The 23,334-nt window shown below is 42.7% G+C and overlaps 2 protein-coding genes across 8 annotated transcripts in view; both read right to left on the bottom strand.

Moving 5' to 3' along the window:
• LOC135252789 (reversion-inducing cysteine-rich protein with Kazal motifs-like) overlaps nt 1-11,305 on the bottom strand; it is a 47,258-nt gene extending 35,953 nt beyond the window's left edge. The window contains exon 1 of the mRNA XM_064331293.1: nt 11,062-11,305. Coding sequence (XP_064187363.1) covers nt 11,062-11,128 — 67 coding nt within the window. The 5' untranslated portion in view covers nt 11,129-11,305. The remainder of the gene's footprint in view (nt 1-11,061) is intronic.
• Nucleotides 11,306-16,165: 4,860 nt separating this feature from the next.
• col15a1b (collagen, type XV, alpha 1b) overlaps nt 16,166-23,334 on the bottom strand; it is a 75,634-nt gene continuing 68,465 nt past the window's right edge. For all 7 annotated transcript variants that reach the window (XM_064331288.1, XM_064331289.1, XM_064331286.1 and 4 more), the window contains 8 exons: nt 22,969-23,113; nt 22,476-22,531; nt 22,106-22,234; nt 21,340-21,441; nt 20,310-20,369; nt 19,492-19,689; nt 18,807-18,922; nt 16,166-17,430 (listed from right to left, as the gene is read on the bottom strand). In XM_064331288.1, the coding sequence (XP_064187358.1) occupies nt 17,214-17,430; nt 18,807-18,922; nt 19,492-19,689; nt 20,310-20,369; nt 21,340-21,441; nt 22,106-22,234; nt 22,476-22,531; nt 22,969-23,113 (1,023 nt within the window). In that variant the 3' untranslated portion in view covers nt 16,166-17,213. The remainder of the gene's footprint in view (nt 17,431-18,806; nt 18,923-19,491; nt 19,690-20,309; nt 20,370-21,339; nt 21,442-22,105; nt 22,235-22,475; nt 22,532-22,968; nt 23,114-23,334) is intronic.

The raw sequence follows: 23,334 nt of genomic DNA, 5'->3' as shown, positions 1-23,334 counted from the left end.
CAGTCTACCTCCACCCGTGTTTCTCTAAAAGCTACACAGGCTGGGATGGTGTTCCACTCAAGAGTGTAGTGGTGGTGCGCAGTGTAAACAGTGGTTCATTATTCAGGCAGTGGGTAGACCAGGAGAGAAGGCAGAAAGGCTAGTGTAGGGGCCGCCAAAGCGCAGTGGAAAAATCCCCCCCCCCAAACACACGCAAAACATAAAGAGCCTGGTGCAACAGGCAGTGGGGTTACAGGCAACCTCAGAGACCAGCCCCAAGGGGCAAAGACAGAAGCTCTGCACAGACTCCCCTCTTCTTCAAAGCCCCCCTCCATCCTGTCTGCAGCCCTCCATTCCAAATCGTCCACACCAATGTGTCATTTTCTCTGGGTTTTAAAGAAAACGCAGCTCCTTTTCATTATAGCCAGGTCTCTGGAATTCACTTCCTGTCAGAGATGCTCCCAAAATCAGTGCTTTCAAATCAATTTTAATGACCCAAGATGTGCAGTCAACAGTAGTCAACAATATATGCCAAATGAAACGCTGTTTGAAATGGAAGCCACATTGAACTGAGCTGAAAAGATACTGTGATACTGCTAAGAACAATGGTCTGCAGCTTCCATGTGACAAACAAAAACTCATCACATGTTCACATGGAATCTGTACGACCTTGCTGCTGATTGGCTGTCTTATCAACACCCAATAGATATCAGTGGTGAAGGTTTCCTAGAAGCATTTCACGTGGCCTCTGAAGTTAGATGTAAGCTATCGCATCAAAGGCAATACACAACATGGTGGCAACGATCATTACTGCGGTCAAAAAATATTCAATAGTTCTCGTTACCGTACATCAACGAGCCCTAAATGCACATTACATTATGAAATCAAATGAATCATGGAGGCACACTGATAAATCAAATTGATTTATTCAGTGGAATATTCAGGGATTTCCAGAAGATATTGCAGGATTGGAACAGGTGCCCCTACCATGCAACCACCTCCTCCCTCCCACAGACTTCTGTTTACACCATCAATCGCTGTTCAAACATCCCCCAACAGCATTATAAATGAATGAGAGCTAAAGGAGAACAGATTCCTAGCGATAGGAGTAGAAAAGGGCACAATAGCACCTAGTCAAAACACAGAATAAAGACTTCCATCTTTGTCAAAACTCATGTCATTGATGACACTGCAGATAAGCCAACAGACAAAACCATTTTGTTGTATTTAACACCACTACCCAAGAGAAAAAAAGTAGATTCTAGAAGGCCTCTGAATAATATTTGCCATTTATAGGCATCAATAAAATTCTTTTTTTCTCCCCAAAAGCATTAACATGTGGTAAATCTGTCAAAAGGAGTTTGTGCGCTACGTGAATAAAAACTTCGCCCCCAGGGTAGGAAAGTCTGGACTTCCATGGAACAATGGCTATAATCTAACACAGAGAATGGGCCTAGAGAAGACTCCAGAATACACTCACCGCAGACACTCTGAATGGCATACTTCTAATGATCACAAAGGAAGATAATTCTTAGGAAAATATATTATCATATGCCTATACTTCTTGAGAAAATATCATCATTATCAGAATTGAGCTCTCTCAGACATCCTTTCATCTCGGACCAGACACTGGCCTTTTCTCTTTCAGGCAGTGTGCTTTCATCAACTTGATTCTATCTGTTTTTCTAAATGTGGCTCCCACATCGGGCAACACACTCAAGAATAACAACAAACAGCACTTCTCATGTTGAGATGATACATTCCCGGCTCTAAGTGCTGTGTTTTCCTGTCTATTACATCTCTGGGCCGTGTCATTAGGCTGAGGATGGAGAGCCTGGCCGCATTCTGCTTTTAATCCGAGGTTAGACAAGAAACTCAGTGCTGAAAGGGTTTTTGGCTGGAAGGTGAACCAGAAACAGGGCTCCCATCCCTCTGACAAATGGGGCTCCAGTCTTTCCCAACCTGTCCAATTCTGGGATGGGTGTTATGTATGTCCGAGTGTGAACTACATGAAAATTGGACCAGAACCACAAACATGAAACCAGAGAATATTGATGAATTCTGAGTATATTGGACAAATTCAGTAACTATGGTTACTTACATTTACAGTTGTTAGCAAAGAGTAGATATTTCCTGGGTTACCACTTCTGACCCTTGCTTGAAAGGTGGCAGGAGTCAAGGTCTGTCATTGATTTGTATGTCTGTAACTTCATAATAGCAGTCTTATTTGTACCCTAAGCAGCAGAGAGTATTATTATGGTTAAAATATCATTCACAGGTAATGTAAAATTTTCTATGTGGCACCAACACATTTGATAATACTAACTGAGAGACAAATGCATCTTAACATATTTCCCTATTTTTGATATTCTAGAAGAATATTCTGCATTTCAGAATACAAAATATAGTCCATTCAATTTTGCAGAAGAATATATGTGGAGCGTGACATTTTTTGCTCTCAGGAAAAAAAGTCAAATATCAGAAACCAAAACAAGATTAAGACAAACAAAGAAAGTGGCCCTCAAATAGTTCAAACAACCTCAATGGGAACAACAGTAGGCACCCATGAATTGCACTGATGTGTTCACATGGAAAAACTCCATGAAATTATCCAGACACCACAACCCATAATTCCCATAATGCTCTTGGCTTTCTATGCAGTAACTAATGCAACAACAGACCAAGGTTCATTCTCACCACACTCTTACTGAAACACAAACTATTCCATATGAGTGATTATTAGCAGTGACCTGGGGAACACTCCACTCATGAAGAATGACACTTAAGAGGCTTATCCACAGTCAAGGGTGTGCTCAACAGGACACAAATAGATTGTGATGTGTGGTGAGAGGAAACAGAGACAGATGTGAGAGGACGGCCCTCACATCTGAAGCTGCAGAGGATCCTGGGGGTCGTAGTCCTTTTCCTCCTTCCTTCGGCCCATCGCTCCCCTCCCCAGCATCGTGCCCTGGGTGCCATCTTCCCCACTTACACTTCGTAGGTTGTTTGCGCTGCCCCTCCGCAGGCTCTAGGCCCTCCCCAGCCTGACTCAGTCTCCAGGCGTTGCTCAATCTCTGACCAACACGTGCTAGCACTTTAAAGGGGCTGCTACTGTGTCCTTGTTTTCTGAGGAATAAAAATAAAGCCACCCACAAGCCACATCAAAGGGGTTCACTGCTTCACCCCCCCGCTTCCCCCACACACACCCGTTCTAACCCCTCGAGACAGGCCCCGGGTCCCCACCTCCCTCTCTATCTGCTTCACGTGGCAAATTGTTTGCAGCAAAAGAATGTTACGAAGCACCTCGGTGCGTGAAGAAAAAAAATCTCAGAAAGTACGCATTTGATGTTCAAACTCGGCATATCTGGCAGGAATTAAAGGGACTTAAAAGAGCGGCACTTGACAGGCCAGCGAAGCTGATCAAACGTGAATGGAAACCAGATCTAGCGCCAGTTTACAATTTGGGACGTGGACTCCGCGTCTGGCCGCTGTACGGACGGGGCGGCTCTGGATCCCATTTTACCCAAATGGCAGATTGAGGAAACGCAGGCCCGAGCTCTGTTTGTTTGTGCTCCTTTCTCATCTGTCTTTCAAGCTGGGGGGGGGGGAGGATGAGGGGAGGGGTGATCCAGACAGACAAATGCTGTTCCCATCTTTTCCGTCCCCGTTTGTGGAGCTCTGAGCCGTGCTCCTGCGCTGACGGTCGGAGAGCCCGTTTTTGCGCGACACGGACAGACCCACGAAGCGCCTCGGGTTGGCGACTGTTGAGGGAGAGGAGGGCTGCCAGATTCCATCAGACAACAAACAAACCACACTGAATGTGTGGGCAGCATTGTTCCAGCCCCGTTAGTTATTCTGGGTGAACATTAGCGGCCGTGGAGCTATGCGACCTGCTGCAGCCGGGCAGCTTCCAAGCGCTCGCCTCGCCACTGAATGGGGGACCGAGCAATAGCCCCTGCATCTCGCCTCTCTAACGAGCTGCCATTTTAATTACACAATCACAAGTGCAGTGGACCATTTAGTCACAACCACTGTAGCTCCTGTGTTATGCACAGCCTTTGGTTTTTTTTTACACTGGGTGGAACACAGGACAATTGTTCAAGCCAAACAAATTAGGAGAGCTAAGGAAATTAACAACTGCCACTGCACTTTTCCCCCTCGTGTTCTTTCCACCTTTTACTACTTCATGTTTCTTTTCGGTCAATGTGTAAATGAAACATATTAATATTAAACACCTTACATCGAGATCGGCATCGGCAAAACAATTAAGTGGCACATCAGTTCAAAAAGCAATCAAGAAAGCAAGCAAATAATCTTTGGTTTTACATTCACAGAACTATGAGACAGGAGCAAGGAAGCAGATTAGATTACTGACACAGCCATCTAATTATATATATTTTTTAAAACTTATATTGGGGGAAATCTCCAAAACTGAGAGAAGGAGGGTGAACTCATCTTCAGGAATGTTTACTCTCAATCTAGCAGACTAATGGGCAGTTTACAGCATTGGAAATGAATGATCGTTGCCCACAGCGACCATCATACTTGATGGTTGGTCGCAATGACTTTGATTTATACCATAGCAACAGACTGGCGGTTTATACTGTAGCGATTGGTCATCATCGCAATTGCTGAGACTTAAACTGTACCAAACTTTGACCCCATCGCTGGTTCAGTTATCATGAAAACATTACAGAACATTCTCTTCTCCCAGAAATCAATTACTTTTTAGCATTAAGAGCAAATGACTCGACCTCGGTGATGCATTCTGTTGCCGTTTATGAGTTTATGCATTTTGTGAGCGACGACGTTCAGTATCAAAAGAGAGCGACAACGGAATGTTGGTGACGATGTAGCAATATCCATCGAGCACTCATACATCACCGAACTGTAAGCTGCCCTTTAGAAGTGTAAGATGTGTGGAGCAGAACAAAACTGAGGGCAACACTTGCATGTGGTTATGAGGCCCTTTGATGGGGTCAGAGGTGAAGCCTGGACAGGTGAGCAGTGAGAGGGGGCCAGATGTTTGATGGAGGAGAGCCAGCAGGGCTGGCAGAGTGTGTAATGGGAGAGCTGGGGGCACAGGGGGTGTATGGGGGACCACAGGAGGGTAGGGAGCTGTCTGTAAGGAAAGACTGATGTAAACTGAGGGATTGTGGGTCTGAACAGAGGATGAACAGGGGTGGGTGAGGTGGCTACCTAAAAAATATTGAACTGACAGCAGAGAGCTAAAAATATCTGGGCTGGGGAGATGGGGTAATCATTTAAAATATTTAATAAATACTATCAAATGTGGATTTAAATGTGGACGGCTCACAAATGTAACAGTGACGGATGTCGAAAGAAAGGCTTAACTTTTAGAAGACAATTCCTTCAACAGGGCACCAGATGCCATTTGTCCAGGCCAACCAAGGTCCTCCCACATTGACCATCTGGACAGTATCCACCTCTCTGACCTGAAGTTGGACCAGTCCTTCCCACTAGCTGACCCAGCAGGGTACAGCTGACCACAGAACCCAGCATTCTTTTTCACAAATAATCGAGAGCACGGACATCTCTCCTCCTCAGCATGCTATGCTATGTCTCTTTCAGTCCAGACTTTGGCATTCATGAAGCAGCACACGTCCAGATTGATTTTCTTCATTCTGATGCGTACAAGAAGGGTGGAGACACATCAGTCAAACCTGACAAAGGCCTTTTTTCATTAGCATGTATTCTGCAGCAGTGCTTTGATTTACGTTTCAATATGGATGTTCAGAGGCAAATCAGAAGCGTAGCCATTCAGCATATATATCAGAATATTCCAGAAGCTATCAAACAAATAAGGTGTGACAGGGTGGACAAAATGCCAATCAATGAAATATCAAATGACGGTATGTAGATGCCAGTGATAAAATTAAAAAAAGATTTGTTCTGTTACATAGGAAAGTGACATTCCCATTACTTTCAAAAGATTTTGCACTGAAACCTATTGTGCCTTATTGCATGAAAACAGAGAACTGAAATAAGGATCTCAGAAACTTCTGCATCACACACTGTCCTAAGTGACCATCAGGATTACCCATTAAGCTCGGTGAATCTAACATAAACTCGGATAGTAGCAGCACGGCTGAATAATTCTCAGAGTCCACATCAAGAATTTATTTGTTCCCTCAATCCTGGCAGCAGACGCAGGACTGTTCTCTTTATAGCTGTCCACAGACCACACCGATTTCTCCATCATCGTCCAGCGAGAACGACAATTTCGCATATGACTGAGAGGTCTTGGGTTTAACACCAGGGTGTCTTTATGGACCACACCACATTTCTGGCCTGTGGACTCACAGCATGTAACGGCCTATTTTTCATTTCCCAGCATAAAACAAGACAAGACCAAACTGTGCAAAACGAAGTGTTCTGGCTATGGGAAGATCTCAAAATAGCACTGCCGCCAAATAATAAGTCAGCTAGAGGTAAAATTCAACAACGGTATGGCTGAAACCTAGATTTGGCTTCCTGCCTGTCCACTTCCTGTTGGTCCATGCTGGATGTGTGTGTGTGTGTGTGTGTGTGCACGTACGTGTGAGCGTGCATGTCTGTTTGTCTCTGGCCAGTTTTTTTCCCAAAAAACCAACAGGCACACTGTGTCCTGTGTTTCTAAATAAGAAACAAGGAAACAAGATGAAAGAAGGCCAATGATCGTGCCGTAGTGTAACATCATATAGCTTCTTGTTCCTCTAAATCAAGTGAAAGAGACATAATTATCCCCTTCCAGCATCTGCAATGCTCAATGAGAGACATTCCTCTTCCAATTTCTATTCCCGACATTCCTCACTTGCAACCTACTGCCCCTTGGAAAGAATCCGCTTTCCGGTCAAGGGTTCCTTTCTGTTGATTGAGGTCAATAACTGCAATAAGCAGTGCAAAGCTGGATAATGAACAAGCCCTGAGGGGCTGTATGATGAGATACCCTTCATCACTGCGCATTTGGGTACTTATCTCCTCATTTATTATCACAATACTGACTGTGGAAATGCAGTGGCCTTTCAAAAAGTTCCTTCTTGTTGCAAGACAATGACTGGCATATTTTTCTTGGAATATCCTGGATGAGAAGCGAAGAAAATAAATCACGTTCCGTCATCCATAGCAAAACACCAGGATCTCATCCACAGTTCCTTAGTAGAAGCAAAACAAAACGTGAAGTGAACAGCCAGTGTTTTCCCAGCCAAATCAGTACGATGTACAGACTCCATTTGTCTACATCCTTCTCTGAGACAGCAGCCAGCCCTTGAAGTAAAGATGAGATGGGACGTCGGTTGGGACGCTTATAGGTTAGCTTGCTTTTCAGAGGATCATAATCCAACACCAGTATCTGAATTATGCAGTGTTCTACAAAGCCTCTACCTGAAAAAGGTAGGGTGTAGAATATAAACATGTAACCTAAAAACATAAAAGTACTATGCACAGCACAGTTATAAAAGATCTATTTTACCTAGCCTTTTCCATCACACATAAAAGGATCAAGATGTTTCTACAAAAAAAATTCAGAAGAAAGAAAGACCAAGCTAATCAAAATTGATTACCTGTTTCTGTATAGCCATTTGATTCTGCAAAATATTGTGCAATACAAAGATATTTTCAAGCTTACTCAAAAAAAAAAATTAATTAATTAATCAAAAGGGGGCCATTTGAAAGGTCTCGGCTCTGTTTCTTGTTCTTTCTTTGTTCTCTTTATGTTCGTGCTTGCAAAATAATTTACCTTGAACACAAAAGTCCTTATCTCTCTTTTTCAATCATACTAACATGCAGATGTTGCCATACATTAACTCACCATACCACATACCACTCAGCAGTGCTAAAAAACAGGTGTATTATCCTTGACAAATTGAATAGATACTGAGTCTTTCTTTCAACTGAATGTCATATCCACCATGTCCAGTTAAAATCTGTGGGGAGTGCTAGGTGCCGCATGCGGATAACTACTGTGGTGACATGCCCAATGGCGCAATACTGAATCCTGACCATGCCAGTACTCACTGTCACTATGACGACTGAGAGGTGACATGATTGGATAGTTTCAGTCAGCTAGGTATTCAATTCCTCATCGCACAGTGGTGGTTCCTCTGACCAATCAGTCCGTCTGTGCTAGCTCTCAAGAGATACAGTCTTCCATCTACACAGCTACCAGGTCGACTAAAATGACAATAAGCATCAGCTGGCTAATAGAGGGAGGACGGTGTAGAGGATGGTGTAGTGATGAGACAAGCCTGCAAACGATGACTGGACATTCTATGCAAAAACGGGGTGAAATGTCGGCGCAAAATTTTTTATTGTCCCTGTTGTGTGATTACATCATTCTGATGTTGTACATTTCTCATTCATATCTGCAGTTTCAAACAATAAGTGTCTACAGTGCACACCTGATTTACCCTTTGACGCACTGGATGTTGATTTTGAGTGACAATCTTGCGTAAAGATGCATAGACCATAGAATGCAACAGAATGAATCACAAGGACCCTGGAAGAAAGAGATGGGAGGTGGAGGTCCAGGATTGGGCATGAGTTCAAACCAAAAAATGTTCCCTTCTTTTACTCCCCATCGCTCTTAAAACCCTATTCTCAGAGGGTCATTGTCAAAGAGTCTGGTCTCAAATTATATAAATGAATGTCCCAAGAGCTCTGGAATAATGGCAGTATACAATAAATCAAGCAGTAATCTTGCACTCATTTCCTTGAAGATTTAATACATTTTTCATTAATTCCTTGACACCAACAAGAGGGTTATCCAACCTCATGCCAAACAGCTTTCTTAATGACCTAGGCCTATGTTCTCTTGCTGAAACAGGTCGTACCATTAACTTAATTTTAATATTGATACCAATCTTAAAACGAGTGCAATTTAAACTGATCAGTGGAAACAGATTCTTGGACTATGCATTAACTTTAAACATATTGATCACAGTGAAATACTACAGCTTCACTGTGGGGTAATCATACAAGCTGAAGATACTTCACCAAGCTACAGGCTTTAAACTCAAAAACAAGCACAGTACAAAAAAAAAACAACTGTAAAGCGCCAGCCTTAAGATGCAGGAAACCAAACCAAACCAGTCTTTTAAAAAGACAGCCTAACACCTTAGAAGTTCACTTTGTTCTTCAGGAAAACAAACAAACAAACAACTGAAATTCAACATCTTTTAATGCCACCACATTTATGTAATCAAAGTCCAGTATGTTTTATGTTGATTATCAATTCTAAGAACCATTCTCTACATAACGATACAATGACAGTGTCGTTTGTAAAAAAGTACAGACGGTGTGGTCTAGTTATAACCATATTTGCACTGACGAGGCAACTGAAGTGGGAAAACGCATTCCCAAAGAATTATACTGGAAAGTAGATTTCTTCAACAAAGCAAATGGAACATAATGATTGTAAGACATTCAACAAACATGATATCAAAATAATATATATCAAACTGAGGCATGTAGGCTATCACTTCCATTTTATTTCAATGTGGGTGAGTTATATTTAAAATACGTTAAATTTGTAGCTGAGATGGTAGTGTCAAAAAGAGTCAGTATCGGGCTTGTTTAATGAATGTGACTTGAAACCTAGAAACATAACACAGAAAAAGGGTATATTTTAAGATTGATATATACATATATCACAACGGGAGGAGGGATATATAAACCGGTATCAGAAAATGATTAAGGTTTGTTATGGAGTTTTCAGCAGAAGGACAATATTTTTTTCATAGTGATGTTTTGGTGTCAATTATTTTATTCCGAAAAAAATCATATATGCCCTGAGTTCCCACAATCGTTTGACCCAAACGCTCAAAGTATGCGGGTCCCGACTTATGAAGTTCTCAGCGCAAACTTGTCTTTTATGTTTGCTCCATACTGTGACAGATGTCTCGTGTCAGTAACTCTAGAGCGACATTTACCCTGATAAATCCACATCGTGAGCGCATGTGGACAAACAGCACTTTTAAAGACTTCAAAGGTTTCACAAACCCAGATGCGAATTTATAGCCTTTACCCTACCCCCACCACCAAGATGTTTTTGACTCACTTATTTTTAGAAAGATTGTGGCTTAGAGACGCGCTGAAATTTTAATTTTCAAAGCCGAGTTACAAGTCAATAGAAATTTACAGAGAGCATATGAAACTAAAATTGTTTGTAAACAAATGTAATCAAAAATATTTAGATAGAAACAAAAACCACATTTTCCAGATATTTGTATAACATCAGATATTGGGGGAAAACATGGTTTCTTAAGATGAAAATATGAGCGTTCATTACACCTAAATAAGATGAGACTTTGCCGTGGCTTAAAACCCTCACGAAACATAGTGAATGAAACTGTCAGGTCTTATTGTCATCGCGATGACTGAAAAAATTACGACGTGTAGCCTAATGGTCAGATTTTCAAAACACAAAAAATTCACATAATTAATACACCCGCTACTTAATTGCAAAACTTCTTGCCGTTATCGCATCGCTGAACATGTCAAAATGTCTCAGAAATATATTTTTAATTGTAAATTTGATATCTGCACAACATCAACCAGCAAAAACACAAGTAAACGTAAGTAAGACTTGTAGCCTACGTATAACATGTGTGATTCAACACCAACTAAGAATTCGAACTCTAGTGGTGCCGCCTTCTCTCAGTGAATTGTCAAGATTACCGTGATACAACATTGAAAAGAGTTGCTGAAGCATACCAAGACCACATTCTACATAGCTTAATCCGATAAAAGCTTTTCTTGTAACACGATGTGCATATGACAGTGGGCTTTTCACACGAGTGTTTTTTCTTTTATTCATAAGACTGTAAAACGGTAACTACCCGATATCTGTTGCTTCAGCTGGATATATGCGTAATGAAGCGGCTATGCGCTGTAGCTTTAAACTAGACTACTCTATACAGTCCTGAAACCTGTACGAAAAGTCTGAACTTTCAGAATTAATTCCGTTTCCAGCGCTTCATCATTCGTATAGTATTTACCAATATTTACAAAAGGCCTGTTGTGAACAAAAAAGATAAAACAAACACGGAGCGACTAAAAAACAATTAAGCATACCCAACTTACCCTGAGCATGAACGAAATCGTGGATGTTGAAGGCGAGAAAAAGAAAGATCTCAAAACACAGAAACATCTTATTGAAATCTTAAAGTGCATTGTGAACAAAAACATAAAGAGGACTGCACCGCACTGACAAGCTCCATGAGACCATCTCTCTTGGGTACCTAAGCGTCTGCAGCTCTCTGGCAGTACACACAGGCCGAATTGTACGGATGGAGCTGGCCTGTGGTCACAGCCCCGACTGAGCATGTGCGGGAAGAAAACTCCCTGGAAGCACAGCACTCTTCGGTCACAAGAGGGCTGGATCAGCGACGACATGAAAGACCTGTGAGGGAGGGGCATGGGTTACTTTAGAGTCCCTGCATTCTCATCACTTGTATCCAGGGATCATACAATCTGTACTTGCATTAATGTAGTTCTGCATGAATGGGATTGTCGTCTTTTTTTTGACGTGGAAGTGCCTCTAATCTTTAGACTTCAGACAGAAATATTATTTTTTTCTTCCTCCTCCTCTTTCTACTTCTTCTTCTTATTATTCTAATCGTAATAATAATAATAATGAAAATAATTATAAATACATCTGCAGAATAATAACTGTGAACACAACAATTTCCTGTGATTTTAACAGTAAGTACAGACGTACATATGGAAACAGAAGACAATGGAGCTTTTGTAGTGCTGTAGCTCTAAAAAGAAAAAAAGAAAAAAGTAACAGCATTACATGCAATGAAACTGGGGTTGTTCATCTGCCATCAAAGGGTAGTTCATTTTCTGGAGTTTAAAAACAAAAAAATTCAGATTTTATGGAAATGCCTGATTGGCTATGCTTCCAGAGGTTATGTTTGTGCATTTTACCTAAAAGAGACTGTATGGTGACTTGCTGTGTCCATTTAGGTGAAAGTGCACTGGTTCAGGATCTCTTGCTGTCACAGTGGGGTATCGGTAAGAATACACAGACTTTATATTTTAATGACATGCACAACAACATGAGCACAATTATATTTGAGGGTGTGATTTAAGGGTATGATTTGAGGGTGTGAATTCAGGGTGCAGTTGATCGGTATTGACGCACACTGCGTATACTAAAAACCCTCGGGAATTGTCCTCGGGGACCTTTTCCTTATACTGTACTTGTGTCCTTAAGCTGATTGGCCTGAAGGTCAGTGGACATCAGTGATGGACATGTCAGAGGGCACATCATGATTTGTAGTCTGATTATATGGGCGTGGTCTTGGTGCTTTATGACACGCAATGCAAGTAACATGGGGGATATAGCTGGGAAAGTGAACCAGAATAAACCAGGTTTTTATGGCTACTACAGTGTTAGAATAAGGGTGGGATGGTTAGCACAGGGAACAAACAATGAATTCTCCAACCTGTGACCATAATATACACCTTTGTACGTCGCTTTGGATAAAAGCATCAGCTAAATAAATGTAATGTAACGTAATGCCTTTTTATACATTACTCTGGCTATTAGATTGTGAGAAACATATACATATTTCTGTCTCAACAGCCATTCCCTCAATAATGTGCATTTGTTCCAAAAACCTTTGATGGAAAATACACAATATTTTTCCAGTCACTGCCACCACCTGCAGAAAATGTAATCAAACCCATTCATAGTGAAATAAAAGATGATGTTTAAATGTGGGCAATTACATTTAGAAAACTGGAAATTCCCAAGTGAGGCAAAAGACTTCACTTCCCTTAACATTGCAGAAGTTTGTTATTGTGCTGAGAAAAATAGAAGGTTCTTATGCCCCCAGACACCCTGAGATGACTGTACTTATAAAAGGGCACCTTGTTGTGTCTCAGTGAATAACTGAGTTCGCCCTGCTTTTATTTTATTGTCTGTCACCTCATTAACCCCCATATTCGGAAGACAGCCCCCAAGCTCGGGGTGCCCCTTCAAATCTGTAGCCACTTGGATTATTAAGACTGAGGCACAGGATGTGACAGTGCGAGGACAATGCAGAGACAAAAGTCTTGCTCTGAAAACCATTTCAGCTTCAGGGTGAGTGGAGGTCCTTGCAACACCAATGGGAAAGTTCCCATGGAAACAGCAATGCCGTTAGCCGTCTACAAGGGCTGTAACAGTGGTGGGCTGGAAATTAAATTAGCAAGTGCAGCTTCTGTTAGCAGAGTGCTTGTAACTATTCTTTCTATTCAATAATAAAACCAGAACTGAGTGACACATTGGGGTTAACATACAGATTATATCTCTTTTGCCATCCTTCCTTAATCATAAAATCCTCAGGTACAGACTTACCCTATACACGACTCCATTTCTGGATGGAATAAACACACATTTGTCCACCTCTTAGAAAAAACAAGGACAACTTTTACTTAGGAAAACATTTTTACAAGTTGCAAGCCTAGTAAAGCACAATTTATAAATGTATCATGTACTATGCAATGTTATGTTTTTCTTCTTCAGCACAATCAATTATGACATTGCACATTCATGTTAACTGTTAATTACTATAAACTAGTTTATTGTAAAGTACAATTACTATCAGCTCAATTTCTTATGTCCATGTTAGTTGGATTTTTCTTGGCCCACTGTGTGTCTATAAATTGAATTGCTGTTATTGTTGAATGAAGCTACAAGAGCCCTAATGCAAAATGTTTAAATGACCCCTTTGATCTGTGATGTGGTTGTGAATGAAACTGGACAGTTACTGTGATTTGTTATTTGGGAGATTTCACGACCTTGCCAACAACACTTGGTGAATTTGATTGTGATCAAACATTGATCCCGAAAAATTATTCTGGTGACCAGATGTTTACTCACAGCATACAAAAAATAGTGTGTGTAAATGAATGTGTGCATGCATGCGTGTGTGTGTGTGTGTGTTTGTACACACAAGTGCACACCACAATCTTCAGATCATTTGCATGGCAGCACATATGCAAACTTAACTTTCCAAAAGACATAGAATGTCTGTCTATACAGTAGAGCAGTTTAATAGTGAATAGTCAGTTGAAACAGTTTGGTCTGAAGAAGCCAAAGTTGCAAAGAATAAAGTTGCCCATGTTAAGATGTCTTTAATGCAGACAAGACCAACAAATGACGGGCTTGTCTACATTAAAAGACATCTTAACACTTGCTTCTTTGTTTTGTGTGCTTTTGGGAAATATACCAGTTGGATTTTATAACTGAACCCTTCAGGATGACTGTAACTGCCTTGTTTGGACTTTTAAAATTTTATTTAGCAGTTTTCACTTTTGAATATTATTCTCCTTTGCTTTGTTTAATTAGGTTTCAGAGGTGTATGCTATTTCCCAGTAAATGTGGTTTTAATTTCTTTGTGGTATGATTTCAGGACAACATTCTGGAACACTCCATTTAGCAGACATACCTACCAAAGGCGCTTCATATAGCTTACATTCTTTACATACAATCCATTTATACAGCTGGATATTCTACTGAAACAACTCAGGTAAAGTAACTTGCTCCACGGCACAATGGCAGTGCCCTTCCTGGGAATCACGTCTACAGCCGTGGAGCTACAAGTCCAATCCCCTTATGCCACAGTGCAGCAGAAAGGTCATGGCACATATGGCACATTCGATGGAACTCGGTCACCAGGACAGTTAGCAGGGTAACGTAGAGGTAGCAGTCCAAAAAACAACGCGACACAATCGAATTGTCACTAAGTGGTTCATTTGACCGAAGCATAAACCATACAATGTGGCATTGATTCAGAAAGGGTTCTTTTGTAGTCTGGCACCATTCCCGTGTGCTCTTCCAGTCTAAGATCATTCGATGGATGCGGAAACCACTTCCTGAAACTTAATTGGATTGAAGTCTGTGTCTGGGAGGCCCACGGGAGATGAATTACTTCATACTTGTGCTCTTCAAACCGTCCATTGAGAACATGTGCCCTGTGGACTGGAGCATCTTGGAAGAGTCTTTTTCTTTCCATTTAAAGACAACCACCAGGCTGTGTATAGAGTACACTCTCCCTGCTGGCTGGCCGTTAGTTACAGTACAGCAGCTGTTTCCCTGAAACCATTCATAAAGCAGGAAGAGGTGAAGGCTTGTGAGGATACTTCCTGTGAACAAAAAAAGGCCATGAGCTCAGGCTAAATGCCCTACTCTGACCACTGCCGACAGGAAGTTGCGAAAAGAATGCACAAAAGAGGATGGCATTTCCTCAAGGTGGTTAATGCCGAGTGAGCATGTTTAGCTTTGAAAAAACAATGTTTAGCTTTGCCAAAATAAAGAATTCAAATATCTTTGCTCTATTCAAAGCCAATTTCTGAGAGAGAGATTGCGAGAGAGAGAGAGAGAGAGAGCGAGAGAGATGTGGTGTGTTTTGAAGAATAGATAACTCAGTTATAAAATTCCAAAAATCTGAAAAGTAAATATTCACATATTAGCAGTATCGCTGAATCACAGTGAAAACACACACCCTCCAGTAATGGGATCTTGAGTCACTCGAGCATCTGTCCTTGCTTGTCACTTGAGTCAGTGTTTCAGGCCTCTCTAACATTTCCAACATCCCCACAGGGAACTAAAATACAGAAAATTGCCACTGTTTCAAACGCTTACACTAGGTTTAATGCTACACAGCCGTCATAAGCTGCAGCCGCAGGAAAGGATAAATACATTGCAGAGCCCATTCTGCTAAAAATGCTGTTAAAACTTAAAGCAAGCTTTTGTGAACAATGCAGAGCAGTAAGTTACATCTGTCAATCAAAACACCTTAACCCAACGATAAGAACAATATGCACGAAAACACAGCTCATGAAAATAAATTGTTAAAGGCAACAATGATTTTCATTCTGGATAATTGATACACATTTTTGTAAAGAACAGCTCTCCTTTCCATTTGGGCCTCATGAAGTGCTGTATTAAATTATAAGAGTATATATTATTTCTGTGGTTTGAATGCCTGCTTGGTGTTCGGCAGTACAATGTTATTCAACAACTCAGTGCTTCCAATTGTATTCTCTAGTTGCAATCTTTCTTACCACTTGAAAGATGTATCTGTGGCACATATCAAGAGTATTATGATGGTCTTATAAGGGCCAGTCTTCCTGTGCATAAACCCTTCATCCCCAAGCAAGAGGCTTTCACTGACAACAAACGGACCCAATCTGATTTTGTAAAAAACATTTATTCAATGAACAGCAGTCAACGTACACAAACATAAATTTCTCTGCAGTACGATTACAATTATCAGGTCTCTTTCTTGGCTGTGCGCTAGGAGTGATCATTGTATAGTTAAATTCCAACTTACTATGAACACTTCCAGTTGACTTATTTTGCTTTGTTTTTTAAATATAGTCTCATCATTTTTTTACAGTCCATAATTCTATGTACCTATTTTAGAATCCTTTTGAATCTTAAAAAAACTTTGTTAATCTAGATCAGTCAAAACAGATGCTGTACAAAAATACTAATTGTAAGAGGACAAGGCAAAATACTGTAGCACTCTCATTTTGAGCAATGGACCCCTATAAATTACACAACCTCGATCACTTCATTTATTTAGATTATGTGCTGTAATGTTATAAATAGAACATTGAATTTAATTTAAATACTGAGATAACAACTGTTGCTTGCATTAGAAATTTGTAGATAGAAAACAGAAACCTTGACAGAAAAAAAGCCAGGTAATGGAATGGGGGGAAAAGGATTAACTGGAATGCAGTGCATTTAAATCACGTCATCTTGTTAGGCAACCCAGGACTTTTTTCATTGGAATGTGGACCAAGTGTTGACTTAAGCAGTGACATCATAGCGTCATCAATGACATCACGTAAAGAACACCGGGCAGAACCCAAATGAGAATGTGTAATATTCGGCTGGCAAGTAGCACAGAGAGGGCGCCCCTCTTAACTCTTGCCACCAGCCTCTCGCATGACGAGCAACTGATGTGATAATTCTCGGGAGCGTGTCATCTGACTCGACACCAGCTTTGCTCCCTGGAGGACAGATTCACAGATTGCTTGCTGAGGTATCTGGTCTTTGGCATTGGTCTCGGTCAATTGAACAAAGGGCAGGTCGGACGTCAATTTACATATATTTACACCTTTTCGAAAGTAAAAAAAAAAAAAAAAAAAAAATGCTAGAGCATGGGAAGGAGGCAGGAAACAGTGTCTACTTCTCTGTGTGTTTCTGTGGAGCCCTTGCGGGAGCGCGGTTAGATTCTGTACGCTTCCTGGACGTAGCTGTTCTCGATGCACAGCACGATGAACTGGCTGGAGCAGCTGCGCGTGTGCTGACCCAGCAGCCGCCCGCTGTGCAGGAGGGAAGCCTGGCCCGTCAGCGCCATGTGGCTCGTGCGCCAGTCGTCGCAGTAGCTGGAGGTCAGGCGGATCCCGTCTGCGCTGGAGCCGTGCCACACCATCCTCTGAGGCCTGCACACACACACACACACACACGCACAAATGCACGCACGCACGCACGCACACATACACACAAATGCACGCACGCATACACACACACACACACACAATACACACACACACACACACACACACACGCACGCACACACGCATACACACACACAATACACACACACACACACACACACACACACACACACACACATACACACACGCATACACACACAGAGGACAGGGGGTTAAAATGTGCAAGACCGTGGCCTTCCTGCGCCTTGCTACATATAAATGCGGACACAATGATCCACAAAGCCCCGTTACTGGAAGCCCAGCCCGCAGCCTGGATGGACCTCACCCTAAACACAGGGTCTGTGCTCTTTGCTGTGCCGTCTCCACAGCGGGGCACACACCCGCTCCAGCTGGGAGCCACATTCCGCACGTCACATTACTGCTGGCTGAGCTAGCATGTGACATCAGCTCCTGTGGTGAGGCTCTCATTAATACTCTCATTGATGCCAAGCACACCGAGGCTCATCTTATCACCAGACTGTCTGCAACACTATAAAACTCACCACACCTGTGTCAGGTGAGTATTAGTCTGAGCACGCTCAGTATCATTCCTCATACTCTTGTATCGTGGAATGACACTATCCACATTTCTCAAATTTGGGCCAAAAAACACACGGAAACCTCAAAAGAAGTAATGCTCATTCAGACCTTGAACTCCCTCTCTGAAAAGGAGTACGCTTCACAAAATCCACAAACAAAAATGGATCCAGTAAAATCCAAAAAAAGTAAATCCAAAGCCACAATTACTAGCTGTGTGTAACTGGATTTTGTGCTCTATAATAAAAGCTGCTATATTTAATATGGGGGTGTATGAATAGACACCAGCAATGCAGCAGTGAGGGCAGTCGCATGGTGTACCCACCCACGCTGCTCTTATTTGGTGCCCACAATGAACACAGCGCCCACAGCCCCTGCATTACGGACTGCAGGTTTGGAGATCTTTCCCTATCATAACGGTCTTTACAGAGCCGCCAATACCGTCCTGCTTCTCCCTACCAGGCCCGGGTCAAATACGTATTTGTTTTGGATTCAAATACCTTTCTGTGCTCAGTTGATCTTGCCTGGTGCAACTGAGCTCACCAGGAGGACCAGAAGGTGGGGTTTGGACTCATTGACAGTATTTCATTGGTTCCAATACACCAGACAAGATCAGTAAAGTGCAGATTTGAATCCAAAACAGATATGTGTTTGACCCAGGTCTCTTTCCTACATCTCCATAGACTGTTAGCAGCACTGAGCTCACTCTTCGGCTACCCCGGTTTGAACCTCGGACGTGCTGCTCGCAGCGCGGGTCGGGGCGGCGGCGTGGGCTGCTCGCTCACCAGGACGGGTCTGACATCACATTCCGGCCGTCGAAGGAGTAGATGGGGATTTCGGGCTGGAACACACCCCCGTTCCCAGAGAAGATGGACATCCAGTTGTGGAAGAGCACCTCTCCCTATGAACACAAACCAAACGACTGAAGAACTGCAACTGATTACCTCATCATTACACATCTTCCATTAACAGCATTTCATTTTACCATCTCATGGGCACATCCATCCATTATCTATACCCGCTTATCCTGGGCAGGGTCGCGGGGGGTGCTGGAGCCTATCCCAGCGTGCATTGGGTGGGAGGTAGAAATACACCCTTGACAGGTCACCAGTCCATTGCAGGGCACATACACCATTCACTCACACACTCATATCTATGGGCAGTTTAGAACCTCCAATTAGCCTAGCCTGAATGTCTATGGACGATAGAAGGAAACCCAGGTGAACACGGGGAGAACATGCAAACTCAACACAGAAAGGACCAGGCTGGGATTTTAACCCAGGACCTTCTTGGGCACACGCATTACTGAATCATCATTTTGATAATAATTACACACTCAAACCCAGGTATCCGGTATTCTAGTTTAAACTATTGTACACGGAAACTAATACTAAATCTTGTAACAGTTTGACATGTTGTTATTGGTATGAAATGGTGTAAGTGCAGATGGATGTAGCAGCGATGCTTCACCTTGAGGTTGAGAATGGGCATGTTGACGCGGTCTCCCCTCTTCACGATGCTGGCCAGGTCCTGCAGGTGTGAGGACAGGAAGGCCCTGTAGGTGCTGACCAGCCCCATGGCGCGCGCCTGCTGGTAGCATTGGTTGTCCGCGCCTCGTGTCCCTCCCATGTTGCCTGAGAAAGGGGCATTCAGGGCCACCAGGTGGAGCTAGAGGACATGGGGTCAGAGGTCAAAGGTTACACGGAGCTGAGCTACATCACCCCTGTGCATGTAAAGCCATGCTCCTCTGCACAGACCATGCAAACTCTTTACGTGTCAGGGCAAGGCGCGGTCTAATCAAACCGACAGCCGTCAGGTGTACTGTTACGACACTTCGGTGCCATTGGATGTCTTTCTCTGTTTTTACTTAGGAAGAGCCAGGTTGGTTGAAGTGTTAAAAGACAGCTTAAATGGTACAGTCATACTGTAGTACAACTGCACTAATACACTCAGGCTTTGGAATCGGTTTTTAGTTGCATGGTAGAGTCGCAGCGGAATAATGCTTCTAAATCCTTCCGCAAACCCAAGACATTAAGGCTGCTTTTCCAAGAGCTTAATATAGACAGCAGCAATTTACTCTAAGTCTGGAATAATGATCTGCACTCAAAATCATATTCTGACTCATACAAATTTTAGGGCTGGGACGGAGCCAAACCAAAGTTTATAAGCTCATTTTCAGCGACACGTAGCAGAGATTAGATTACACGCCTTTCGCATTTCGTTATGGCATGCCGGCGTCACGGTGCATTACAGCAATTTCACAGCTGACAAAGTGCCACTGTTCTTACCCCAGGGCCCGTGTGGATGGTGTGTGCCAGGATGTTGTATCCAGGAAGGTACACCTGTCCCTGAAACCAGATTCATTTGACACGTTAGATGCAAGATATGCACCGGCAAGCTCGGAACATGCAAGCAAATCCCCAAAGGGGCTAGCAGCGACGCACATCTCAGCCACATGCACGGGACAGCGTACATTCTGAGGGGCGACGTTCCCCAGACAGCGATTCAGGAAGAGCTCAAACAGCCTTCAGGAACTGGTTCAGACATTATGAGCCACAAGTCACCACAGCCTGTTATGATTAATATCTTTTTTACAACGCAATCATTCTGTTTCCTGTAATCAACACTGGAGGGAAGAGGAATGCAAGACAAGGAGAGACACCCCCAGTTTCCAGTGCGTTACACGCCAGAATGACTTAAATTCAGCAGGGAATGTGTCTCGGACCCCAGAATCTTTAATAACCATGTTAAGGGAAGCCACATTTCTGTGACTCATACAGTGTAAACGCTGAAAACAGTAAACAGCCATGTCAGACAACCACTTACCGAATCTGGTGGTGCCTTCAAAGTGTTTTTAAAACAATACTGGCTGAACATCCTGAAGACTAGTCATTTCCACCACAACTCCGCCATACTGTTCAGCAGGCAACCCAGCCAAGATGGCTTGGTGTCTGGTACAATGTTAGCTACTAGTAAGCTGTTATTAATATCATGCTAGTGGTGGTTAAATAAATAGTAGTTAATATGACAAATTTTTATCAATGGTTAAATAAATAGTAGGCAGTTTTGTACCTTTTACATTTTATTACTCATCACACTTTAAGACAAATGTCCCAGTACCAATGCCAAATCCATGCCCACTTAACAGAGAGACTTTACTTTTGGACTGTTCGGACTGTCCTGTTCTGTTTTGTAGTATTCTTGTTCTGGTGACGTGGTGAGTACTAACTTGTGTAAATAAACTGAACATAGACACATCGGTGGCTAACTGAATCCAGGAGCATGAAATAGCAAGCCAGGCCTTATTTGGCCATTTACCTGGGTGATGAGGTCACTGTAGCTGAGCCCTCCTTGCCGGGAGAGCCGATGGGACACGGCAGTGGACGGGCTATCAGCGGGGAGGCTAATCAGCTCTCCAAGCTGAGAGGACAGAGTGGAAAATCTCAGGTGTGAACACAAAAACCTTGAGCTGCTTTAACAAACTCCATTGGTACGACCCACTCTTTAAAACCTGTTCTCAATGACTTAATTTCAAGGCTTAGAGAAGCTGTAGACACAGTCTTCTCTGTACAAGTTTTAGTTTTACTGAGTGGAATATGAATTTATATCTATTTTGGCTCCCTCGTGCGAACAGACAGAGGGCATCAGCCTCCTAGTTCATTATGGCCACTGCAGACAGACAGGAACAAGTGAGGAGGAGAACACTAAGTTCTGAAGGTTCTGAAGACTCATATGGACATGGGATAAAACTGAGTTATAAATCATTCATCTTCTAAGCACGAAGATCAGAGAGTAAAGAAACTGTGTAAGTGAGAGGTAATTTTTCAGGCTAACCTAGCTTTAGGACTAACATATTAAATTCTAGATTTGTGGAGTTACCCTTTAATGGAATGTGTAATCTGAACTTTGTATTGCAGATTTAAGCAAGTTTTACCCTTTTCATATCTTATCGAAAATATTTTTTGTGGAAAAAAAGGTAATGCCTTTTCTAAAGATTAAAAAAGCACTTTCTAGTCACATTGAACTGACCCCTGACTAATTTGCCAGAGAGATATCAAGATGCAGGGCGATTTTGTACAATTACCTGAATCTTTCTCCAGCCTTCCCGCACTCTGATGTAGAGCTCACTCTTCTCTGAGACGTACGCCATGGTGCCCTCTGCCGAACGGTGCATGTGCTGGAACAGGGTCTCCACCGACTTATAGGTGGTCACCTGCGGCAGGCAAAAGGAGGGGTAACACCTTCAACCACCCGAAGTAAAGATACCCCACAAGCGCTGAACACTTTCAGAAGAGTGCATCATACATCATTGGTTGAACTGCATGCAGAGTTTCTTTCTTTGGAAAGTTAAATAATGAAAGCAGAATCATTTCTTCTGTCTGAGGTGTTTGAGGTTGCAGCTGAATCTGTCACACGTGTGCCGTTCCTGGCAGTGATTGCGGGTTCAAACTCACGGGGTTCCCAAGTCCAGGTGGGCCAGGGGGGCCAGGGGGGCCAGGAATAGCAACAGCTGAAACAACATAAACAAAACATCTGAAGGGAGGGTCCCTCTCTCCAAATCTATATATTTTTCCCTTGAATAATGAAAAATAGCCTCACATACACATCTACATTACCACTGTAATGAAAATACAGAAGCCTTGTTGTCATTTTCCCTCTCCTCAGTAACTATGACTGTTCTTAATGTATAGTACAGTACAGCGTTCACTGGATGAGGTCTTCACTATGAGTTTGTTCAACATACATCCAAGAAGAAATTTTGAAAAATTCCCACTTTAATCTCTACACCCAGAGAAAATGGTGAGGGAACTGGTGGCACCTTTTACCAAGAGTCCAAGGACAAATGAAATGGCGCAGGCATTTGCTCTGAGGGTAAGGTGTGCTGGTGGTGCAGGTGCGGTGGGAAAGCACGTGGCATCTCTCAGAGAGGCGCAGAGAGACTCTTACCAGAACCAAAGAGAGGGGGGGGCCCTGCAGGCCCGGGAGGCCCTGGGGGGCCTTGAGGTCCAGGTCTTCCAAACCCAGGAGCTCCGGGTTGGCCTGGTCTTCCAGGCTGACCCTGGGGGCCAACGACAGCCTCGCCTTTGGGCCCCTGAAACAAAGCATGATATCGCAGATCATGATACACTCAAATTCTCTTCACAGAACATGCTGTTGATTATTGTGGTTTCCCTTTAAGTAGCAACTACGGCAAATACGCTAATTAGATGTGTATATTTATCTCGTAGCCAGGACAATTTAAATAATGATGTGTATACTAATTATGAAAACAATACTCTATGCATTACAGTAGGAATAAGCTAATTTGAAGAA

This window comes from Anguilla rostrata, chromosome 4 (genome assembly GCF_018555375.3).
Source record: "Anguilla rostrata isolate EN2019 chromosome 4, ASM1855537v3, whole genome shotgun sequence".
Lineage (NCBI taxonomy): Eukaryota > Metazoa > Chordata > Actinopteri > Anguilliformes > Anguillidae > Anguilla > Anguilla rostrata.
This window is presented reverse-complemented; position numbering and strand designations above follow the sequence as displayed.